This window comes from Myripristis murdjan, chromosome 20, assembly GCF_902150065.1.
Source record: "Myripristis murdjan chromosome 20, fMyrMur1.1, whole genome shotgun sequence".
Taxonomy (NCBI): Eukaryota; Metazoa; Chordata; class Actinopteri; order Holocentriformes; family Holocentridae; genus Myripristis; species Myripristis murdjan.
The window spans coordinates 6,617,353-6,642,474 of NC_043999.1; the positions used below are offsets into that span (position 1 = coordinate 6,617,353).

Here is a 25,122-nt window from a genome sequence, read left to right on the forward strand (position 1 = left end):
AAGCTGAGAGGAGCAAGAGGCAGACGAGAGTGTGTGTGTGTGTGTGTGTGTGTGTGTGTGTGTGTGTGTGTTTTAGCCCACAGTCACACCCACCGGTCTGTGTGTTTGGTCCAAACTGTAGAGGAAAGGCTCGCTTTGTTTACAAGCCATGATTCGCTTATAAATGAGAAGTGTGGATGAACCAAATGCAAAAAATACGACAAAGTCACATCCTGCTCAGAGAATTTAGTGCAAAGGAAGTCAAAACAAATCCAATTCTAGGCCTTGAAATTTCACTTTTTTTTTTTTTTTTGCTATAATTTACCTTTTTCTAGTGTTGAATGCTGAATATGAGCATCATCGTTCGTAGTTTTTAATGCTCGGTTTTCCAAATGCAAAGCGCTGGCCACTAGAAACAAGCGACTGAGTTTGAGTTTTTGGGGTCGTTTCAGATTACATTCCTGCTCCTAACACAAGTGCACGACTGCTCGCCTGGCGTCAGACGTCTCAGCGCCGTGATTTGGTGGCACCCGAGTTCGGCTGGCATTGTTCTCACCTGCCAAGACAAACTCGGCGAGCTTAAACGTCCCGCAGTTTGAATATCTGACTGCAAACATGCATGGTGTGAATCTATTACTCAAAAGTAAAGGATAAAAAATATATATATATTTCTTAAAAAACCCTGGTGTGCCTGCTGGCCTGTAAACGTGTGCGTGATTCATCTCGCATGCTTGGAAAATAGGGCCTTAATTATAACCGAGAGGAGGAGGGAGATGCTTTGAGGTCTAATTCTGCCTCGATTTGCAGGCATTTGAGACACGGAATGGAAAAAAAAAATTAAACCTGAGTCCAGGTTTTTATGGAAACCTTTGAGTTGGAGTTCATGCAGAGCCCCAAATCGCTGTTTACAGTCTCAAAGGGCTTTGCAGGCCTCGAGATTACAACAAACAAAAAAAAAAAAATAGGACGACACCTCCTGACTTGAGCATGGAAAAAAATAAAGATAATTGGAGAAAAAGGGAAGAAATTTTGAGAACCACATGAAAAACGACATGAGAAGGGAGCCAGTCAGGAGAGCAATAGATGCCGACCAGTTGGACAAATAATCAAATATGATTAAAACTTGTGAGATAATCCTCAGTTGCAGATATCAGCCCTTAAAAAAAAACACATCCACAATTTATTTGGACAAAGCTCCAAACCAAACTATTGTTAAAATCCAAAAAAGTTAAAACTTGAAAAGCAGTTTTCGAGAAGGCAACATGTTTCTTTGTTTCAGGTCTGTATCCATTACAGTAAAAAAAAAAGAAAAAAAAAAAAAGAAAAAAGAAGCGAATGTGTCACAGGCTGGAAACTGGGCCAGCTGTCCCACTACTGAGTGACGCCTCTGCTGCAACACAAACAATCTTGGGGTTGCATATGCTGCACATAAGAGAGCGAGCTCGGGAGTAAATTTGCCGCCGACAAGAAAGTGCACTCTTTCAGCTCGACTGCCATGTAGAAGATGTCCCTAAAGCTCGGTATGTGTGTGTGTCTGTGCGTGTCTGTGTGTGTGTGTGTTGTTTTCCAGCCCATGTAAGACTGATGTAATGACTGATGTTGGTATCTGAGGCATGCTGCTCCTAATTGATTCAACCCCACAGGACTACCTCCCCCTGCAGGCACACAACCCACCACTGTGACCTCCACTTTCAGCGCAGCAGTAAGTATTGCCTCATACAGCCCAACTCTTCACATACAAATTGTATTTTAGTTTTTTTTTTTTTTTTTTTTAATATACATATACAAAACAGTGTAAAAAAAAAAAAAAACATGTAAAAGGAGGTTAGAGGTTCTTTCAATCTGCAAAGAGTTGTTTACAAATGCAGCTCAGATGACTGATTAATTGAATTTCCATGAATGATTCAAGGTGGACTTGCTTTTGAACATTTTGATTAAAAACTTTTGTTCACCCCTGTGACACACGCGCACCGTCCGCTTGTGAGGACTCCACTTGTCTAAAGCTGCACTCAAACCAGCGCAATTAACTTAAAATGAGGATCATGATAAATGCAGCCCATCCTTGTATATATATGTATATGGATTAGTGATGCACATGCACGCACAAACACACTCACACATAAAAGAAACCAAAGATGAAGCAATTCACATTTAATGCCCTGGGCTTTATTGTCTTATTTTAGTGAGAGTTCTGTCACATTTTCTTCTTGTAATTTTTTTTTTTTTTTTTTTTTAGTCTTTTCAGCCTCCAGGTGGGACAAGTAAACCTCAAGGATATATCCTGCCATTGGACTGGGCATTCAGATTCTGACAAAGACGAGAAGCACTACTAAGTAATGCTGTCTTTGTGCCTAACTCTTCACAGAAGAGAGTACATATAATTCCCCAAAGGAAGGCACCCAATACTTGTGGTTTTTGGCCTTGCAGCCGTCTGGAGATTCTTTTTTCAAAGAAAAAAAGAAAATGAAAAGGAAAAAAGGGCGGAGAGAGGGGGTGAAAACGGCAGTTCTCCGTGCCCCTCCTCCCATCGTTAGCATTTTTTTTTTGTCATCAAAAACTGGAATGATGAAACACGTACAGCAATTACTGCCATTCACCTCCCTTATCACCTATGCATGAACAAGTAACAAAAGAATGAAGTCTTTCAATAAACAAGAAGCTTACAATCAAGTTTACCACAAGAACAGGAGAAAATACAAAAATAACTCAATTTTTGTTTTACAAAAGTGTGTGGGGGGGTTAAAAAAAAAAAGAAAAAAGAAAAAGAAATAAAGGGGACTCCCATTGCATGAAAATGAAGGATCATCCCTAAAACAAAAACAAAAACAAAAAAAATACAAAAGCAGCATTGATATTTATCAAAAACAACGAACAAAAACAAAAACGTCACAAAAAAATAGTGCTTTGAATCAGAAGCGGCAGAGGCTTCTGGGAAGAGACTTCATCCCTGTTTTGTTACTTGTGTTGGGAAAATGGAAATGGAAGATCCCAGGAAGAGAGGTGCGCCCCTCCTCGAGAGAACCACGGCCACCCGCCAACACCTCCACCACCTCCTCCTCCTCCTCCTCCTCCTCTTCATCCTCCGACTCCCCTGGTTCTCCTGGCCTCCGAGTCTGTATGTATGTCACCATTGATTTCCACATGATCCACAGAGAGAAGCACAGGGACCCAATAAAACAAAAAAAAAAAAAAGGGGGTGGGGGGGGACCTGCTTTGTGTTCACAATATACAAAAATACCCAGGAGTCCGTAGCTACCTAACATTTACTACAGCACAGGAACCAACAAAGGTACAGTGTACAAATAAAAAACAAAACAAACCGAAAAACAAAAGAAAGAAAAACTGTAAACACAGCACAATAAATAGATAAAAACAGCAGGCTCCGCACCATGCACGATGTGATAAAACTCTTCTCTATACAAATCCCACATCTCTCACACTCTCCACAAGTTACTCGGCTTATTTTTTTTCCTTTCTTTTAAGTTTGACTCCCAAGTGCAAAACATCACAAATGGACAGTTCTGTATTCAAGTAACATATATACAAGGGGGATATTACAAATATGTAGTTACTGTACAGATAGTAATTTTGCCATATTCATAATTTACAGTTGTCAATCTTTACTTTTAACAGTAACAAAAAAAAAAAAAAAAAAAAAAAAGATTTAAAAAGCATGAGAGATGAGAATTGCAACGGAGTCGTCACAGTAACCGTGGCGGCTCGCCATTCTGTCCGTCTGCGTCGGAGTCCTGCTGTCCCTTTTGCATTCCCGATGCTACGATGCACAGCACCTAAACAGTGGACTCTTGAACGCACCGCTACTACGTCACCTCCATGGCCACTGTGTTGTCTGCTATACTGTTCAGAGCTGGCTTGTCTTGGTCGTGATTATCCCTGCGGAGGAAGAGGAAAGGGAACGTTACACCGCTGTTTTAAAAACAGGGTTCCTACAGGTTTCTTTAAGTTAAATTCAAGTCTTTTTAAGACCTTTTTAAGACCATTTATATCAAAAATGAATACCTATTTCTCGGCCTATTTCACAGCCCTACCAGCAAAGAAAAATGAACACCTTGAATTTCGAGCGATCATTTATGTATTTATTAAGTGTATGTTTATGAGTTGCAGAACATAATAAATTATCTTGAAGGAGTAGATGTTAGGAGTAGAAGCTTGACTCCAATAATTTAACAATATGTTAAATTATTATTTGTTTTAAAAATGTTTTTTCTTGGTGGTGCAGGTGAGACCACTGGAGGGGTTGTGCCACCCAGATTCGCTTCCCTCCATGTAAAACACCTCTGCTTTCAGCGTTAGCGCGAGGTCTTCAGTGACATATTCGTAGCATTTTCCCGGGGCTGAATTGCGTTCAAAATTATTGGTTCCGCCGCTCTCTGTTTAAGTCACTTTATCAAAATAATCATAGCTGACAAATGAAACGTTTGACGAGAAATGCAACATGGAGAAGTTACATACAGAACAAATTTTAAGACCTAGATATCAAAATTCAAGACTTTTTCCAAGTCTTTTTAAGGTATTATTTCCAAATTCGTAAATTCAATGCTTTTAAGACTTTTTAAGACCCTGCGGGAACCCTGTAAAAAGGATTTGTGTTAAGGATAAGGATAATCGGGATAACGTCCGACACCAGACAGCATTTCAGGGATGATTTTCTAGACGTTCCTTCAATTTACACATCATTTCTTTTAATCAGACTTTTCACAAAACTGACAAAATCTATCTCGAATCTACAGCTTCACAGAAAAGCAAGTGAGAAAAAAACAAAACTGTTAGCTCCCAAGCCACACGTTTTTACATTTGCACCTTCAGAACAGTGGAGTCAAGGCCTTACAGTCACAGTTCGATTACACTTTAATTCAAATAAAGGGAAACAAAACAAAACAAAAAATCAACTTAAATCTGTGACTTGAATAACACTTGCTCAAAGTGCTGGGAAAAAAATTAACTTTTGAACCATTTTGGCTTCTGAATCATGCTTTTTCTAAATACGGCTGCTCAGTGCTGTCACCTGTTGCCACTTTACTGTAGATGTGTCGGTGTTATCGCTATCGACTAGATTCCACCTTTGTCTCTGCCACACATACACACTGATACTCAAATAGGTAAGTGACAGCAGCACCAACCACGACCACAACCATTTCCTCTTGGGGAAAACAAAATCCCCGTGCTGCGTTCAAGGCTGTGCGTTTCACAAGTTACAGAAGTCTAAGGCGATTTTTTTTTTTTTTTTTTTTTTTTTAAATTGGAATTTGTGAGTTCATGTGTGTTGGAATTGGGGGCAGCTGGATGAGACTTGCCGTCAGAAAGGTCTGAACGTCAAACATCTTGGCAGAGCACCGCTAAGACTCAGTTAATGTGAAAAAGAAACGGGGGGAAAAAATCATTACTGGAATAATTTATGGCAGGACAACTGTACAGATGTTGTGGGCGTTTGGTAAAAGCATCTTATTTTTTGCACATTTATCCCACATGAACTGCAGAGGATGTTTAATTTGCCACAACTGCATTTCTAACCATCCCTGACATGTCACCAAATCTATTTATGTGGCTGTTGCGGGACTTTTTTTTTTTGTTAATTTTTTCTCAGCTTTTATTTCCGTGTGACCTGCTGGGATTTCCCCAGTTCGTGGGAATCTCAACTGCCCTGTTTCTGGCAGAGGGGGACATCAATGGCACTGGCATTTATCCACCCAGTTTCCCCAAGGGCATCATTAAAGTTTCAGCTCATTTTAACAGTCCAAACTGGAGGACTTTTGCCAAGGCATGCTAAACGCTTAAACCATGCGTGTCTGAGAAGGGCTCCTGTTTATGCCCATGGTGAAAACATTAACAATTCTAAAACTTCACCAGATGTGGACACCAGTTCAAATGTCACACTTTATCAGAGGCATAACATTTACAGGAAGAGACACATCAATGAACTTAGTTAAATGTAGATGTTTTCTGAGCTTCCAGGGAGACAAATGATGTCTTCTGGTTCGGGCTTGGCGCTAAGGTTTCCACAACAGACGCCAGTGGGCGGAGCCTCACCTTGAGCCGATGTCCATGGATGATGCTCCAGAGACTTTGGGCATCTGAAGGTTGGTGGTAGCGGCCAGCTTTAAGGCAGAGGGCGGCACGTTGCCGAGGGTCCGGGGGATGTGGCGTCCGGCCAGGCTAGCGGCTGACGGCACGCTCAGACGGATGTTGTTCCCGATCAGGACCTGAGTGGTGGGCGGGGTGGTGTTGGCGGCGTTTGCAGCGCTGCATCCCAAGAGCCCCAGAGCTGCGGCTGCATGGGCGTTGGGGGTGGAGGGGAGGGAGGTGGGGGCGGCGTTAGTGGAGGCGGGCGAAGGAGTGGTGGAGTTGGAGGAGAGCTGGAGGAAGGTTGGAGCCGTGGTGGTGGGTGTAGACTGGTTGGTCTGATGAACGGCTGAGGCGGCGCTGGAGAGGTGCAAGCCCTTGAAAACACCTGGTGAACGGAGCAAATGCAGTTTGTAAATGCAAATGAATGATAATAAAAACACCCCAAAGGGGAGCGGCTACACTCAATTTTTGCCAACCATTTTTTTATCAGCTAGATTTCAAGATTTTGGTTAGTGTTCAATATCATGCCAGATGCGGCCGGGCAGTATGCTTATTTTCTTCATAACTTTCACATTCCCTGTGCTTACCTCCATATCCACAGTACAAACATGTCATTAAGTGATTAAGTCACATCTAACAACAAAAATATCCTCAGATGGAAGCCTTTAGGACAAAGTCTACTGTCTATCTATTTAAGGGTGCTTAACACGACACAGTTTGAGGGCCCCTAAACTACACCATTACACTTGAACATTATTCTTAACACCAACAGTAGATATAATGTCAGGTCCACAACAATGTACAATGCAATGCATACAAAAAGTTATTGACCCATTTTCCAACCCTTTTCCTAAACTATGCCTTCTCGTATGTATATTTAATATGGCTGAAGATGGTGCTGTCATTTTATTGGTTTAACAGATGAAACCACCAGGCGGGACACTCACCTGTACCTGCGAGGACCCCGTTGACTCCACTTGCCAGCACCAGCTCTTCTTTAGACTTGAAGGCCAGCAGCTGGTCTGTTGTGACGAGCGCCGAAGCAGCAAACTGGGCGCTGGCCTGGTCCAACGTCTTGGACACCAGAACCTGGATGGAAACAAGAAGGGGGGGAAAGAAGACAGAAATAAGTGTGACTGTGCTAAAGTGCTGAATCAACTCTCAGATCTGTGAAACTAGCGAGCTCAGCAGTTCTGACGCCAGACAGGAATGTAGTCAGTGGTGTTTAATACTGCTCGTGGGAACAGGGATGAGCCCCATTTCTTAAGGACGGATGAATCAGCCTTCAACTATAAACGCTTTCCAAATTGGGAGAACTCTGGCCAGTTAAGTTTGATACTCCTTCCATTTGCCTTTCTGTGTTCATAAGTTTAAAAAGAGATGGCAACATTAACAAAACACACACAGACTACAAGATCAGCCAAAGCACCTCGACCGGAGCAGAGCTCTCTACCCACACACACACACACACACACGGTGCCTTTCTTCTAGAGTAAACCACATCAGCCAATAAGCTGCATGATATCAACAACAGATTTGGTCATATTTCAACCTTAAAAAATAAAAGTTGTTACTCCCAGGTATTTGATTTACTTGTTGTTCTCTTTAAATGTCAGTGAAAAAAAATAACAGGCAGGAAAATTGACGTGTTAACTTGCCTGGGCTGTAAATAAGCCAAAATACAAGGTGCACTCCAGTCCATGCATCTTCTACTCACAGCAATATATATATATATGTATTTCTTCACACTACTTCAGTAATCATGAACTCATAAGAGCTGACACCTACTGTTAGAGAAGAACAGGTGGCAAAGGAAAGCACACAGCGCATCACTATTTAAAGCATGAGTCATGCTGAGACATTTGTTAAGTTATTCTTTTAACAGATAGAACTGCCTGTCTTTGGAAAAACTGATTCCTGAATTTCAAACAGAATGAAAAAAAAAAAAAAAATCCACCATTGATTTATTGCATTTTGAAATTAAACCCTTCATTTGGGCAAATTAGCAAATTAATGTCTTGATTAGCTTTTCTCACACCTTCCATTTATGCCCCATTTTAATAAAACGACACGTTTGGGAACTCCTCGGCAGCTCTGCCTGTATCCTGACATGCACCCGTCCTCACTGACCTGTGTGTTGGTGGGGGCTGCCGACTCGTTGGCCTGTTGCTGCTGTTGGATCTGCTCCAGCTGCTGTTTCTGCATGAGGGCCAGCTGCTCCTGGTGCTGCTGGTACTGCTCTTCGGTGAACACTGAGGACGGGGAGGGAGGGCGGCAGGGACAGGACAGACACAGTGGTCAAAACCAAGGTTGGGACAGCATTTTTTTGGCTCGCTTGATGAAACATTTACATGTCAGGCGTTCAGCTGAGGCTCTTGTCCGGAGCCAGAACCACAGGGCCCGAGAGCCAAAGCCAACATGCAGATGTCTTGTTTGAAGGATTATACTTTCCGTATTTGAAGCTATTTGAAAAGAGTACATTCGATATTTTTAAATTTATCCAATTTCATGCCAAATATGACAAGAATTTGGCGTTTTGCTCACAAATTTTATTCTTCACAAGGTGGACACGCTTCTGAAGCAGCATTTAGATCAATAAAAAGGACACTGAAATTTTTCACTGAAACCCAAACAAAAATATTTTGGCACTGGCGGATTTTTAAAGCCTGGTAAACTATTCCATCTCCTCAACTGTAGGCAAAGAAAATCTGGAATAAGCCTTTAAATGCAAAAGAGAACAGATTAAACAAGGCGCGCTGCTCCTAATCCTCATGCTCCCAGGATGCTTGTGGGAAAAACAATGCTCGATGACCTGGGCCTATTGTTTTTGTGTTGACAAAAAGCGGCGGCCTGCTGCTTGCTTTGTCCCTACAGGTTCACAAGTGGCAGCAGTAGCCTTAAGTGGCCTTGTGACTGAAAGGTCAGGGGTTTGAATGCCCCAGATTGGCAAGAAAATCAGCGTAAGGGGAGGTGAATGAGTAATTCTCCCCCCATCCTGCTTTACAGCTGCTGTCAAGTTAGCCTTGAGCCCGGCACAATGCACTGATGGAGCTGTTCAGAGGCCATCAGCAGAAGGCTGTGGTTGTTTTGAGCAGCTCCCACACGAGTATGAGTGTGACACTATGAATGCTGAGCAGAAGTATGTGTAAAAAAAAAAATAAATAAATTAAAAAAAAACTCAGCGGAACATCCCATTGTTAAAACACACTGTTAACTAATTAATATTCATAGTCTACACCCTTTGCGGTTATTTATTTGCATCATTATTTCAACTACACAACTTGTGCTGCTGTAATGCTTTATTTTATTGGGTGGGAGTCATCAGTGATCTGATGATTTGATTTAATCACTGTTCTTTGATTAGTCAGGACTCAATTATCAATTGCAATTTGTGATGCTTGTGTGTTTACAGTGATAAAGGCCAAACGTTTCAAAAACACAAGTCATAATTTAAAAAGCTAACTCTTTTTAATTCAGTTCCACTTCATTTTCAACAGAACAAGCACCGCTGTGTTTTGTGGAATCCGTCAAAATGATCCCACATATCATCCTCACATAAATGCATCTAGAACAACCTGCAGTGTTGAAGCCTGACTGTGAAAAGAAACTGAGGCGAAAAGTGTGGCTTCTCCAGCGTTATAATCTAATAATAAACTCAGATCAGTACCAATACAACAACCTGTTTGATTGGCTTGTAAAGGGGAATTCTTTTATTTTGTAAATTCAAGTTTAACTAAAAACCATGACCTACCCTGGCAGCTTTGCTCAACGACCGCAGACATGGCTGTGCCAATGAAGTGACAAAAAATGTAAATAAGAGGATTAGGTTAGAAAGGCAAATTTTTGGCATCAGCGAATCGATAATTGTCATGAAACAATTGCTATCTTATCCTGAATCCAACCCCTCCACCTCCAATAACAAGTCTCTACCATTCCCTGCCAAGCATGCTCCAGCTGAGGTTAAGTGCAGGTTTACCTTTAGGGCACACAGGTCAATTTAGTCTAACTGTTTTACACTGATTAGACATAATTTCACTTGACAGCGGCAAATTTTTCTTAACTGATTAATCCAGTGATTCACCCTGGCGAGGTGCAGTAAGTACAAAGCAATGAACAATTAAAAAAAAAATCAAAATATTATTGAAACTGCAATATGGCCAAGTGTGACATCTAAATCACAGGAGCTGCAGTTTTTTGATAAAGGTAAAGAATCATATCAAAAATGCCATCATTAAAAAAAAAAGTACTGTGGAGCTACAGAGCTGCCCTGAACTACAAATCTCATTCTTCAGGTGTAAGAATGTGATTGTTTGGCACAGAGAGCCGCAACAATCACTGTTTTAAAATGAAAGTTAAAGTTATAACGCAGCATCCATCACTACTACCTCCACAACAGTCTGTTAGCCCGTCTGTAGGCTGGTGAACAGAGGTTTTCTTCTTCTTCGGCAGTGCCTTTTTCCAGATGTGCTGTGTTGTATGTGGTATGGCACCACAGTGGGGTGTGCTGGCGTTGCAGTTGAATTAGAGAATCGTATTAGAGTGGTATTTACCTTGAGTCAAATCTGTTTACCAATAGTTGATGATGGATTGCTGTGCGCTTGATTTGTTCGAGTTTTTCCAAAAAAATTAAAGGAGTTGCCATAGCAATTTGCACCCCTGCACCTGTTTGTATTGCTTTGCTTTGTCAGACCGTAAACTGAATGCCATTATTATCGATGAAAGCAGGACAGTAAACTCATACGAGACCGGCAGATTACACCGACGATGACAATGGTTAGACGGCACTGCATTCTAAAATTTAAACACCGCAACTTTTTGTTGTTCTCTGTGAAAGAAAATTACACCTGGAGGTCATGTAGCACATCAAAAAACAGAAAACATGGTGGATTTAGATGACGAGACGCTGATAATCCAGGTGCAACAATCCTAATTATGTGACCAGCATCTCAGGTCCTGTAGTGTTTTTGTCTCTCTCTCTCTCTTTTAAATAGTTCTGCCATTCCCTGCATCAGTGGTGGCTGGTGGGTGATTCAAAAGGCCAATACACATTCTACAACAACTTAAGCAGTAATAAATATAACAGTTTGACAAAAGGGTTTTGCAGTTGCTTGCCAAAATGAAATCTACTAAATCTACTGCTTTCTGTTCATTCATGTCCCAAAAGTCAATGTTTCAATTTTCACTTTTTCCGCGGATCTATAATAAAACATAGCATCTCAGCAGACATAAATGAAGACTGGCTGAGAGCTAAATGTGTAACAGGACTCTCCATTGACAACTACACTCAACCTGCCTAAACAATGTGATTTCTACACAGTGGAGGAATAAAAACACTGAAGTCCAACATTTGCTTAAATCAATGCTGTTCAACCTGCTTGCAAATCCCAACATGAAAGCCGTGCCAAAAATATCTATTTTTCCCCTTTTCACTTTAATAATTAGCGAGAAGACGCCTTGAGGCTCTAGCTACTCATTATTTCCAAAAATAAATACATCGATCACGATTAAAAGCTTAAAAGCTTATGTACAAATACTTCTCCATATTCCACAGATCATCAAGCAATCAAAACACACACACACTGTTGATTTGAACATTCAATACTTTCTTTAGGCCCTGATTTTGAGGCTGGATTTTGAGATTTTGGTGAATATTTAACATACTGCAGGCTGATGGTAGTTAAGCCTTATCACTCCATGGCTGCTAATAAGGCTAATTCTTCAGGACAGTTTTCATAATGTGGAAAGACAGTGGGTCTTATCTCGCAATAATCTTCCATGATTAGGCCAAACAAATCCCAGGCTTTTCTAGACGCGGCTTAATTTGTTTTTCATGCATCTGCAGGCTCTCCGGACATGGAGCCGAGAGACTGACCATGACGAGGAAAACCATCGAAACTACGACTGAATCGGCTCTCATCCCACTCTGAGGATGAACTTGACCCGACAAATTAGGAAGTTTGGAGCAGACAAAGTTTCTGAGCAGATTCACAGCTCCACAGCTCATGTCTTTTTCTCTGACATTCTACTGCTTTCTGACCCAGTCTGGCGTTGTTTTAATATTCAGCGTGTTCGCCCTACACGGCCACTGACCCCAACTCAATCCTGCACCTCTCATGAATCTATTTATACAAGACCATTTCTAATTGACTCCCTCAAGCCAGGAGAGCAGGAATTAATGTATTCTAATGAGGAAAGTGGGGCTGAATGCAGAGGCTTCATTTGATTTACCAGCAACATGGGGGCCTGGACTGAAGCAGAGCAATCTACCTTTGAAATGCCTCATCAAAATGTGTTACACAGCAGCAGCAAGCCCCACGACTAAACAACACTGAACTGGCTTTTAAGTCAAAACCCCTCCCTGCAACCTCCCCCACCTTCACTGAACAGGCACAGGCATATATATCCATCCACACGCGCGCACACACACACACACACACACACGCACGCACATACACGCGCACAAAATCAATGAAACAATGGCACCTCACATAATTTCATGCATGGAGAAATTTTCCAATTACACCCCTCCCTGTACACACCGCACAGTATAAAGCCAATTCTCCAACTCGCTTTTCACACCAAGAGCTTAAAAGTTGAAATCTGAGAGAGAGGATGCTCTGACGGGGTCAACGCGAGCTGCCGTTTCTGTCAGGTCTCCTGTCACCCGCCCGAGCTCTGCGAAGAAACTATCTGGACAACTTTTTAAGCCTGTCATACAAGGTGGCCCGGAGGTTAAAGACCATCCCCAAACTGTAAAATCCCAAGGTTTAATCTCTGCAACAACAATGTGTCCAATTTACACTGGCCGTGTTTGGAGAGGTTTATTCAAACTCCGGAGTGTTGACTCCTTTAGTTTGATTTGTCTGAGCTGGTGAGAACAATGCCCTTCAAACTAACGCCACAGCCGCACAAAAAAAATTGCCTCACTCTGGGTGTCAGTTCTCTTCCAAAGAAAACTTAAGAACAACTCATTAGGAATAAAAATGTAATCTGCACCAACCCCGGGAAAAAACAGAAGCAAACCTCAACATTTTATGGGTATGAGGAGATGGATGCTGACATCTGATAGCGGTGGTTACACATGTTTTGAAAACCTGGCACAGCAAAATTAACCAAAGGAAAACCAGAGTTTTGACTGATACTTGAAATACTATGTTTTTCATGTGTCATCGGGCTAGATTTCAAATTAAATCTTATTTTCTATGCCTTCAGTTTTGATAGTCATACATGCAAGATATATAGTTTACTTAACTATTAAAGTAAAAGTACTTTCACAGGAGCTAGGCTAGCAGATTCCACCTGCAGGCTCTGTCTGTGCTAACACAGTTAGCAGGTAGCCCAGGTAGCCCAGGTACTGGACACACAGCTATGAGTTCGCATTGTTCTGCTCATCTGACTGGACATAGACAAAAAGCTCATCTTCTCAAAAAGTGGTGTGTTCCCTTAAGATCCTAAATTACAGTTCAAGTGCAATTAGATAAGCATATCATGCCCTAAAATGCCAACTCAAACCTCATGCAGCATGAAGAAGGAAACGTGTAACTAACCGGTTACTGGGGCAGGTGCAGGTCCGGGGCGGTTCTGGGAGCCCCCTCCTCCAGGTAAAGTCTGGGCTAGTCCCGACGTCGTCCGACTAAATCCTCTAAATCCTCTGCGGGACAAGTCTCCTCCACCCAAGGGGTGATGGGATAGCGTCCGTGGTCTGAAGTGCCTCCAGCGGCAAGATTTAATGTTCAAAAGAATCTGTCTGAGGTCCATAGATGTTGGTGATGATGATGACAAAAGTGATGATGAGGAGGAAGGGAGGTGGGAGGAGCTGGTTGGGTCCGAGGTATTGGTTTCTGAGGTACTGGCGTTGGAGTTGCGGAGCGGAGAGCTTGGAGATGGTGAGGCGAGTGGTTCGGGCTCCGGGTCCGAGTCCAGGCTCTGAAAGACGCTGTCCAAGTCTGTGTGCGCTCTGTCCAGCAAGACCCTGCACCACAACCCAAAAAATCATTACAAATACATTCACAACAAAGAGTTAAAACAAAACAAAACAAAACAAAAACAAAACAAAACAAAACAAAAAAACCAAAAACAAGGACCTAACATAAAATGTCAATGATTCCCGAGGAGGTTAACAGGTTCATGGAAAGAATCTATAGGACCTAGACAGAAATACAACATATAAAACACACTGACAATTATAGACACAGCTTCTATGGCATGCTAAAGCATGGAAAGTATTTCTATTCTTAGGGCCACCATATGTAGGATACAACATCAACACCCCTTGGTTTCAGACAGAAATAATGCACAGGTGGGACCATTGCTTGCATAACATACATGTAATTATTATGCCCATGCAAGCACCCTTTAAAAAGTGGGCCAGTACCAAATATAGGTGGGTGCCTGATCAGCACTGGTGTAGCTCATGTGAAACAAATCATGCTGCAAGGAAAAAAAACACTTCAGAAACATATGGTGCTTGCATGACTATGGGACAGTACAGTTGTGCAGAGTAAAAACCAAACTGAGCTCCGCATTTTCTAACGTGATTAAGTGCTGCAGTCATAATTACATGTCATCCTGTGGAGACTGCATTGTAATACAGGCCTATACTAAGTTCCAATCTCCCTTGGGGCGGCTGATAAGTTGATTACAGGCAGAAAAAAGGAACATTTTCAATCTCATGCGTGTCTGTGAAACAGACACCGCCTGACCCAGTTAATCTCCTCGACAACACCTGGCACTGAGGCAGCCGCTGGCCAACTCCTCCAGTCAAAGAGCACTTTATTCAATTTTCAGTGTAATTACAGATGATATGTCAGACAAAGACCCAGTGCACACTGCTGCTCTAATCTCAGTGGAAACTAATTTCTGTAACTTGTCTACAGGCTGCAGGAGCGAGTAAATCCAAAGCTTAAAAATAGTTTGGCCAGCCAGTGAACATGTTTTTTTTAAGAGGCTGGGACCTCCAAATGATGACTGGTTACCTGCCCAAGTAGCTACCTGGGCACACAACTTCACCAGTGACAGCCAACTTGCACCGACATTTGGCTGGTCTTCCCCTGCTCAGCAAGTACGGGCAGGATTCCTTCACATATTTAATTTAAAATGAATGAAACCAGTTTTCGTATTACATTTGCAAAGTCATGTCAGTTTGTGTACAAATAGTGGCGGAATGAGTCATTGTGTTGATATTTTAGTGAAGTATCACTGCTGGTGTAAAAATCAACTTAAAAAGCAGCCAATTTGAAAACGAACTCAGAGCAAAAGTTAGTATTTATAAATGAGAACATAGTTGTATGCGATCCATCCCATGCATCTCTAAAAGGAAGAGAGTGCCAACTTTAATACATTATAAAATGCAGTTAAGTGCATACTGCAGCAAAACTTACTTACATCAAACGAGTTTGTAGTCATGCATGTATCAGGACTCATCTTCCAAATCTTTCTGGGCTAATTTTACAAGACCTGTCCATCACTCAATTCATTTTTTTTTTTTTCCCAGTAAGACGTTCTAACCTCCTTTGCCAAATCTCAGCCAGTACGGGGGATTCGGTGAGTTTATGCCACAAAGCAAGAAGAGCCAGAGTGAACTCACCTGCCCCCTCTGCCCACGCGGCGCCGTGCCAAGCCCACGCACCGTCGCGGCATGTTCAGCGAGGTCAGACAGTAACGGAAGCGTGGGTCGCCCAGCCCACCCTCTGACGGGCTCACCCATGGCCAGTTGCCACTCTGGTCTGGGCGAGGCTGAGGGTATGGAAGCAGGAATCACAGAGAGATGAAGAAGAAGAGGAAGAAGAAGAGGAAGAAGGAGAAGGAGAGGGAGGAGATATGAGTGAAAGGCAAAGAAATGTGTGGGAGGAGGTAGCCGGAAATTGAAAGCGGGGGAGGAAATGTGTAGAGAAAAGGGGGGAGTCTCTGTTATTGCATTGATCTGACCAGCAGAGTGTAGAGGAGTTAACAGCCAGGGCAGCCAGACTGGCCAGCCTGCTGTTGGCTCTATAAATAGAAGCATGGGAGTCACAGGAGGGCACTCACAGCGTAGTACTGACAGCCGGCCTTCCTCCTGAACGCATAGCAGCCATCTGGGTCATTCTCCTCCTCTGCCTCCGAGGAACCTGAATGGATCTGCACAAGAAAAACAAAACAAAAACGAGGTGAACAGAGAGACCTGGGCAGGAAAATCTGGTTACCCGGTCACCTGAGAAGGAGACTTAGGTGGACAAAGCATACAGTGAAAATGGTGTTAATTTCCTACCCTAAATACAATACTACACAGGCAAAGAGAAACCACCAACCAACAACCATGGTAATCAGAAAAACTATGACAAAACTTTTTTTTTTTTTTAATAAATTAAATAGAACAGAACTGGGAAAACAGGCCAGGTGATTTCAAAGTTGGATCTAGGGGCCACTTGGGGTCCTTAAGGAGCTTCACTACGGTCCTCAGCAAATTGAGGAATAATTTCTCTATAATTCAATTCGCCACAAATTGTTATATGTATGAGTGATTATTTTGAGACGCCAGGGCACAAGTTTTTGGTATATTTTATTATTATTAGCCTGTGTGAAAATGTTCACAAACTATGTCACAAAACCTCCCTGCAAAAGGTGAAACAGTCACATTCCTATTTCCATAGTTGTACCAATGATAATGAAACTGTGTCATTTTTACCTGAGAGAAGGGTTCTTCGTCTGAACTGGGGAAATCATACTGGTTGAGGTCCTTGGGATTGAACACCGAGGGCCCTGAATGCTGAGGCGCTGACAGAGGGGGGATCTTCGGTTTCTTTTCATATTTCCTTTTGGTTCGGACCACCTCGGTCTTCTCCGGCTGTGAGGGGAGATGGAGAGAAGGAGGAGGGGAACAGGGAGGAAGTGTTTATACTGCAGTCTGCGCCATCACAAAGGTATTTTGAGATGCAACGCGTGTCCTGTCGAGCACATTAGTCTGGTGTTTGGGTCCGCGCACGGGCAAGAGTGTGTGGAAACAACAGTGAGTAAAGAGGCATTGATATGCAGATGGCAGCACGTGCCAGATGCCACTGCCTAGCCAGATGGCTGAACCCCCATCCTCCTTTCAATCCACCGCGTCCCCAGTGGGCCGACCCCTCCCTGACTGAACACACTCCAACTCTGCTGGGATTTGTCAACTCCTATTCAGTCCTTAGCCCAGGGGGGCCAAGCCACAGAGAGGCAGGGGCTTTACAGTGGTGAAGTAGTGTGACAAATCAATGGAGGGAATGAGGGCTATGGTGATGGGGGAAAAGGGGGTAGAGTTACACCAAAAATGAGGGTCCACAGACAAAGGGGAAGAGTCAACCAGCTGGTAGAGAGAAAGGCAGAGAGGAAATAACGGGGGTAAAGGTTGCCTTGCTGCAGGATGGGGGGACGGATGGTGGACACTGGAGCTAATGAAGTTATAATGAGAGGTGGTGACACGGGAGTTCACGACAGTGCCGCTTAATGAAGCGCTACATTATTGTAGCATATGGCAACTGGGCTCAAAATGAAACGCTGTGAGTTCGAAGGAGTCTGCGACTTAACAGAATGCCCTTCCCCCTAAATGACATAACGCTGATTAGCAGGCAGCAGAGTGATGCCCAGCTGTCCTTCGGCCATTCAGGTGGCCTGGTATTTCAATATATTGCTGGTTAATGGGGCATACTAGGGCTGAGAATACATTACATTTTTTTGGATACCTCCTCTGATTCAGTATTTTAATCATCATGCAACATTTGTGCACGCCGCTTGGTTTTCTAAATAGAATTACATCACATTCAGAAGATTTCCTTAAAACAAACAAAAACTGAACATCTTATGTTTGCATTGTGAAGAAAAAAAACCCCGATATGCTCAAGAAATACAATATCACCTGATTCCTTCAGATACCTTTAAAAACTAATATTGATATTAAAAATCAATATTGTGCTGATGGTATGGTATTGATTTCCAATATTCAGCGGCCAGCTTTTCTATTAATAATTCTGCGCCTCTTCAAGACAGGAATTTATTGATTTAAATGGGTTAGAGATCAATATATGGTACACTGCACTCTACAGCTACTGTGCAGCACTTCATCCTTCAAATCAATCAGTATTATGGAGGGCAGAGTTACATTAAATGTGTGCTCATGTACATCAGGGCTTTCCTACATTTCTGCTGACATTCTGTGCTCTTTTCACACTTGTCAAGCACTGGAAAGGATCAAATTATTTTTTTTAAATAATACTTTCCACACTTTGACAGGAAGGTAGCATATGTATCTCGGAGATGTGGATAGTCTTACTTTCTTGTAGTCTTTCATGTCCAAGTGGTCCTGGTGTCTGTACTGGTTACTGTTAGATATGGGAATGATGGGGATGGTGTAGACGGGCTTCACCAGTGCCCGCTGTGCCAACGCCTCTGCCATCACCTCACTGCCGAAATCTGGCATCACATTCCTGATGGAGCAATAGAAAGGCAAGGGGGGAAAGGGTTAGCAAGCATATTTAGGGATCGGCTACATCATTGGAGATGCTCTAAGGAAATTTCTGGTTAAATCACTGTCACAAAGCACATCACACATCAATTTGTATTTGTGGCACCTTGGTCGGCAAGTATTTTAACATGGAGGTGAGTTAAAATTGACTCTTAAACAAGATATCCAGGTGCTGAGCTAAATTTCCTGACAATTGATTCCAACAGGGCAAATCTTTAAAAAAAAAAAAAAAACTATTTTTTATTATTGTTTTAATTGTTTGCTGAAAAAATGTAAAATACAAAAATCTGTGTACACTGCAAAATAATAAAACAGTGTTATTTGTCAGTATGATGACGCCTGGTCTAGGGCCACAAGAACCTTGCACTCTACTCAAGAAGACAGTGCAAGACATATGCCCTCTTCACATAAAAAAAACACGGGACACCTGGGGCTCTGCTTCAGCATAATATCATGAAGTGGACCACAGAAGCCATCTACTGAGAATAGAGCAGTCCAATCTGGGAGTGAAAACCGTCAGTGATGCACAGACAGAAACCAGGCCAGGATAACAGGAGGAAATTGAAATGTCACTACAAATCAAAAGCACTTCAAGGAGAGGGGTCCAATTTAAGCTCACGCTGACAGCTACTTTCAGAGGAAATTCATTCCATTCGAATGTCATGTTTAGATGGATCGCAAGGGCCCCACTGGGGAAACGGAACAATTCAAATCGGAGCTTGAAAAACAAAAAAAAACACAAAAGAAAACAAAAAACATTTGGAAAAAATAAATAAATAAATAAAAACAATACTGTCTAGTGTGCAGTCTGCAGACAGACTGAGTTTGATGAGGGCACCAAGAAGTCAATGAGCTCATTTCCTCTCGACATTTCTGCACAAATAGAGTGAACTCTGAATTGATAATGCAAGGAAGTGGTGTGCAGAACGATGCTCCCAATTAACACAGGCAGCAGAGCCTGACTTTATAAGAACATACATGGTTTTGCTTCTTATACTGCCCATAATGCAGACAAAAATCCTCATGGCCTCTATTAGGAAGTTTAGTTAGGACAAGTAAACTCAATAATCAAACATGCAGGTTAACCACATAAGCAATCCAAAACACCAGCTGCAATAAAAGTCTGTCAACTTCTCCACTTGTGGGAATGACAGTTTTTGGCAGTATTTTAAATGTTTACCGAAGAGTCTAATCAAAAACATTTCCAAACCTCTCCTGGAGGGACAGAACGAGGGCACAGTTGCATAAGAAAATCACAATCAGAAATAGAAATGGTCTTGTCAATCTGCAACCAAAATAGGTAAGCAAGGCACACATTTTCCTAACCAAACTCTTGCATTCAAAACACCCAGTCTGGTTACAAAAAAAAGTCACTGAATAACCTTTATACTAAAAATCTAAAATTCACTAGGTACTTCTGCGTTTACCAGCCAGCCAATTAGGTTTATAAACACTTTGTTTCCTGACTAAGTGGCTCGACAACCTCACCAACCACTGCCAAAACATTGCCAAAACCCCAGCATTTTAATGGTGACTGGTCCCAAATTCATACGCTAGTCTGTCTTACCTCTTCTCCACAATCTCCAGTGTGAGGTGCAGCAGCTCCCTCTTGCTCTTTTCCCTCCTCTTGATCATCTCCAGGATGGTGACAGCTCGGCTCAGGTCTCTGCGCAGCTTCAGCATCTTCTCATACGATGCCTCGTCGTTCTTTCGGTTCTGCAAAATGGAGCAGATACGTCAGACCTTCAAAGCCCCCAGGTTTCCATGGCATTTTTCCATTTCTGTACTGCTCACTTTTCCAATCCACAGTTTTAAACATGTAGTCCTCTAGTCATGAACTCTCATTAATTTTCTTAAATTTCTCAACAATCTAGCCCCTCCATCCACCCCATCAAAATCAAACTGTTTCTCTTCCTAACAGATACCCTGTTGGTTTGCAGAAAACGTTCTACAACAGTGTGAAATTGCACTGGAAACAGGTGGGATTATCACGTCCCACTGGGAGTATTTTTTTTTTTTTTTAAAACACAGAAAATGAGACTAAATGACTTGTTCTCTATCTTTCCCATCTTTTCCTTTGGTTCCTTGCACAAATACATCAGAGGTCAGGCCAAGAACACCGCTTCTGACACTGGTAAGATTCAGTGCCTTGCTCAATGACACTTGCCACACTGAGGTGCCTAAACTCTACCCATTCCAAGTAAAGGACAGTTTCTCTAACATCAAGGCCTCCCCCAAGCCCTAATTTGCAAATCACAGGTAGTGCAGCGTGACTGTTTCCACGCTGTCCTCTGTGATGTGGTCTTACTCATTTGCCTCCCACTCCCCGCTGCAGGTTCCTACCTTCCTGGTCTGCATCTTCTCCGTCCGTCGGCGAAAGGCCACGTAGGGGTCGCTGGTGCTGGAGCCATCCCTCTTCTCCTGCTTGACGTTGGGGATGAGGCAGCCGCCCTTGCAGCATTTCCTCTTGCGGCTCCAGTAGTCGAAGACCTCCTTGATAAGCTCGTCGTCCTCTTTCAGCAGCAGCTTGGCCTCCTGGAGGCTGACAAGCTGCGAAGCAACATCAGGGGAGACAATCAAGTCAGTGTGTAACTATAAAGGTTGATGTTAATGTGTCAGATGTGCAGCTGATGCTCTCCTCTGAAGGTAATGAGGGCTGGTGAACAATCAGAACAAGGAATATGGTTAAATTATAAGTAGACTGTAACACGGCAAGTAAGAGCCACAGCACCCTGCCAACAGATGCAATAAACACATTTGTGCCCCATGTGTAAGAGGAGATGTTAAGGAAAGAGTGATTTACTGGCAGACTATCAGTATTGGCCAGTATACTACAGTATTGGCCCAACATTATTATTACCCCCAGGATGCGTGTTGCTCTTAGAGGCAGGAAACGTTTGCTGTTTCATATCAGTCTGCGTGCAAGCCTGTGCAACTGACAGGACCACAAATCCCCCTGACGGATGATATAAGATACTGCTGTCGTACTGTCCATTCTCACCAGAACATGATGCCCACTGAGAATTGAACAAAGTGCTTCAGGGCAAGAAATACTACTAAGAGCTCCAGATAATTTATGTGGGACCAGTGGAGACTCCTGCCCACTGACGGTCACGTCAATCGTTTATTCTGCTTAAGCCCGACGAACTCGCATTGCAGCTCGCAAGCTTGAACTGTTTTGTACTTGCATTTGTACTATGAGTCTCGAAAAAAATGTATATGGTTATCGGGATCATAAAATGAGTGGGAAGATAATGGTACCAGTCTTAAAAACATCCTTTCATCCATGATACACAAATAGGAATACCACCGTGTTGCTGTATGCCTCCACCATCCAGTCCACAACTTAAACTAGTCTGTCAAAACTCATAATGTCTCTAGTGAAGACTTTGTTGTGACATTGTGTGAAACTGTCATAATTAGCATATGAAACATTGAGCTATGGGAGGTCACAGTGACCTTGACCTTTGAAACCAAATTCTAATCAGTTCATCTCTGTCCAAGTGGACATTTGGGCCAAATTTGAAGAAATTCCCTCAAAGTGTTCCTGAGATATTGCGCTCACAAGGACAGGACAGACATTTGGACAACATGAAAACATAATGCCTCCGGCCATGTCTGTCACCAGTGGGGAGGCCTAAAAACAGCAACAGAAAAAAGGCAAATATTTGTTCCTCTATGATGCAGCTTCTTCAATAAAAGCATCTCTGAAAATATTAACTGGGCAATATGTTCATTCTCGAATTTACTTCCTGATGCTGCTATTTTTCCCCACACAAGGTGACACGTACCTGCTGTCCACTGCCTTTCTCCAGCCGGTCAATCATCTCCTCAAACTGCAGGGCGGTGATTTCCATTTTCTTCTTCAGCTTATTCACAAACGTCTCATCTTCTGAATCTAGGTCGTAGTCTGGCTGCTCTGTATCCAAACTGAAAGCTGGAGGATGGAGAAGAATAAGTTACTGGAGAGAGGCAGAGAGACCCAACCTACATAAATTCAAAGGCTTCGTCAGGAACAGGACTGCCTGAACTAAGCAGAACACCACTTCTGAAAAAAAAAAAACACCAGGACAAGCTGCACTGTGCTCATGAATTCAATGAATGAATAATCAGGCTGCTCCTCGTAGCACATAATTAGAGAGATTTCACTTTGGTAGAACATCTACACTTTTTTACCAGGAACATTTTCCCTCAAGTCCCCTTCCACTCAAAATGTGTTTTTCTTAGATTTATGTCACCTAGAGGGTCTGACCTCGACTATACCGACTTGTATCTGTGCCAGGTTTGTCACTACAGAGGTGTTTTCAAAATCCTCTACTGAAGGTGGAGGTGTGTGTGCACACCCCCAACATCTGAGATTCAGATGTACCCCAAGCCAGCTTGGTACGTCAAAACACTGACCGCTAATCCAGTCGCCCGGCGGGTTGGTGCTTTGCATATAATTAGCACCAGCTCCACGCCTGCTTGATGTATTTTTTTCTTATATGGTTAGATTATCAAATATGGTGCAACTTGTGTCACTGATGGACTTCCTGGTTGTTTACATAGAGCTGTCCCACGCAAGTGTTTGGCTGCTTCACATTAACAATGTTAGTGTAACTACTAGTCTCACAGGAAAAAAAATTACATTGTTAGATTATCAGGGGGAAGGCAATGACTATTTACATTTATCCACACAGATTTCAAGAGTGCAAGGTGTAGAGTTCTATCTAATCCATTTTCAGGCATGAAGGGATGCTCTACATGGAAAAAAAAACTTAATATGTAATATTGATGAACAGAGATGATTTTTTTTCTTGGGTATAATCAGTGGCTGGAGGGGGACTCTGAGTTGATTAGTTCATGAATGCTTAACCTCCAGGATCGACTCTCCACCAAGTATGCAGTAAACATCGGCATCTGAGCCTGACAACCAATCAATATTATTGCTTTTCATCTTTCAGTGGCATCATATCATGGTATGGTGACACTGTGATTCACAATTCTTTTTCTAAATTGATTAAAAGGCTATTTTTATTGAAAAACTGACACTGAGGTATGAAACGATGTAAGTATTGAAAAGGTTTGTTTGATATCACACTTGTTAACGTGTACTTCAATGCAGCGAATAACCACTTGATTATTTAACATGCAATCCTGTATACATAAATCTTGATATTGAAAGTAATGCCTAATAATCATCATAATTCCAATGTCAGACATATTGCCTGCAGTGCCTGGACATGCAGGACACAAAAAAATGAGCATATTGACACAGTGAGAGCATGTTCAGAATATGGATTTTAGAGGTTGGCAAAAAGTGATTGAGTAAATGACTGAATCAGTGAAAATCCATGAAATTACTAAGTTTTATGTGGGCTGTTATCCACAATTTGGAAAGACTCACTGATTCAGAGTGTAAAACTTGTATGCAGAGAAGCGTGGAACACTGAGGAGCCGTCAAGTTTTGTGGAAACTTGTAAAACATTTGCCACTGTTGAGCAGTGTCTAACAAAAATATGAACATAAAGTCACTATCAGCTTTCAATGGTATGGAGACATAAGACACAGGTTTACCACGTAGCCTACACAAAAAGAAAGCTTGAATTTTTAAGTTCTGGGATGCCTCTGCCTGCCTTTGGTACTCTCCACAACAGACTTGATATTCTGCTTTGCCAGAATTTAATGCTCAGTAATCACCGATAGCACAAATAGTTCAGAATTGGGCTGCAGGCAGCTGGAAATGTTTTCCCAAGTGTGTGCAGTGATGCCAATTTAACTACTATCAAACTGTGCAGTTCTGGCAGTTCTGGATGAAGTGCAGTGTGCTGTAAGCTGTTAGAAATGTTTTGGCTTGGTTTTATGTCTACCAAAAAAAAAAAAAAAAAAAAAAAAAAAACATTTTAGGTCCTACCACCTACACAGTATCAGTGTATCAGTGGTCACAATGACTAAAGATACAATGCTGTTAATATGAGAAACGAGGCACATGTCATGATATATTCTTAAAACGTCAGACTTCATTACATCGAGTCAATTTTACACAGTCAATGCCAGTCAATTTCAGGTAAAGTCAATTAACTTAATGCACTTGGTATCAAATTCCACTCTCTTAGGTCTTACTGATGCTTTATTTTCTGAACTACATCAACAAGCATTACCTTCCACGTGTAAATACTGGCAAACTACTTCATTCTATAGCCTGTAAAAACACCATTTTGCTGTCATGACACAGCACTGTGCTTATACTTGTCTCTGTTACTTCACCAAAACACAATATAATGCTTCAGGGCAGAAAGCAGTATCCAGCGTAGGACTGCGACCAGCCAATTACTCATGAATTTTGAGCTGGAGCCAAGGTTTTCTTCCCTACCAGTCACTCTGGCAGGTAACCAGCTACTGCCTGGAGATTCTTTCCCAGACAAAATAATATAATGATATTAGGCTGTTAAAGTTGTGGAAAGAGTAGCTGGTATCTTTTGCACTACTGTGACCAGTGGAGGGACGAAGTCGTTTCCTGCCCTGTCACCATCAGAGCCGCACTATAATCAATACATACATTAACCTGACAAAACGGTGAAGCATTTGGGAGATACTGCAGCCATTGGGGA

General features: G+C 42.3%; 1 protein-coding gene across 2 annotated transcripts in view; it reads right to left on the reverse strand.

Moving 5' to 3' along the window:
* Positions 1 to 2,123: 2,123 nt before the first annotated feature.
* LOC115378595 (enhancer of polycomb homolog 1-like) overlaps positions 2,124 to 25,122 on the reverse strand; it is a 36,643-nt gene continuing 13,644 nt past the window's right edge. For both annotated transcript variants that reach the window (XM_030078882.1, XM_030078881.1), the window contains 12 exons: positions 22,324 to 22,469; positions 20,876 to 21,082; positions 20,100 to 20,248; positions 18,341 to 18,494; positions 16,727 to 16,885; positions 16,090 to 16,179; positions 15,650 to 15,798; positions 13,611 to 14,035; positions 8,194 to 8,315; positions 7,011 to 7,152; positions 6,028 to 6,448; positions 2,124 to 3,873 (listed from right to left, as the gene is read on the reverse strand). In XM_030078882.1, the coding sequence (XP_029934742.1) occupies positions 3,801 to 3,873; positions 6,028 to 6,448; positions 7,011 to 7,152; positions 8,194 to 8,315; positions 13,611 to 14,035; positions 15,650 to 15,798; positions 16,090 to 16,179; positions 16,727 to 16,885; positions 18,341 to 18,494; positions 20,100 to 20,248; positions 20,876 to 21,082; positions 22,324 to 22,469 (2,237 nt within the window). In that variant the 3' untranslated portion in view covers positions 2,124 to 3,800. The remainder of the gene's footprint in view (positions 3,874 to 6,027; positions 6,449 to 7,010; positions 7,153 to 8,193; positions 8,316 to 13,610; positions 14,036 to 15,649; positions 15,799 to 16,089; positions 16,180 to 16,726; positions 16,886 to 18,340; positions 18,495 to 20,099; positions 20,249 to 20,875; positions 21,083 to 22,323; positions 22,470 to 25,122) is intronic.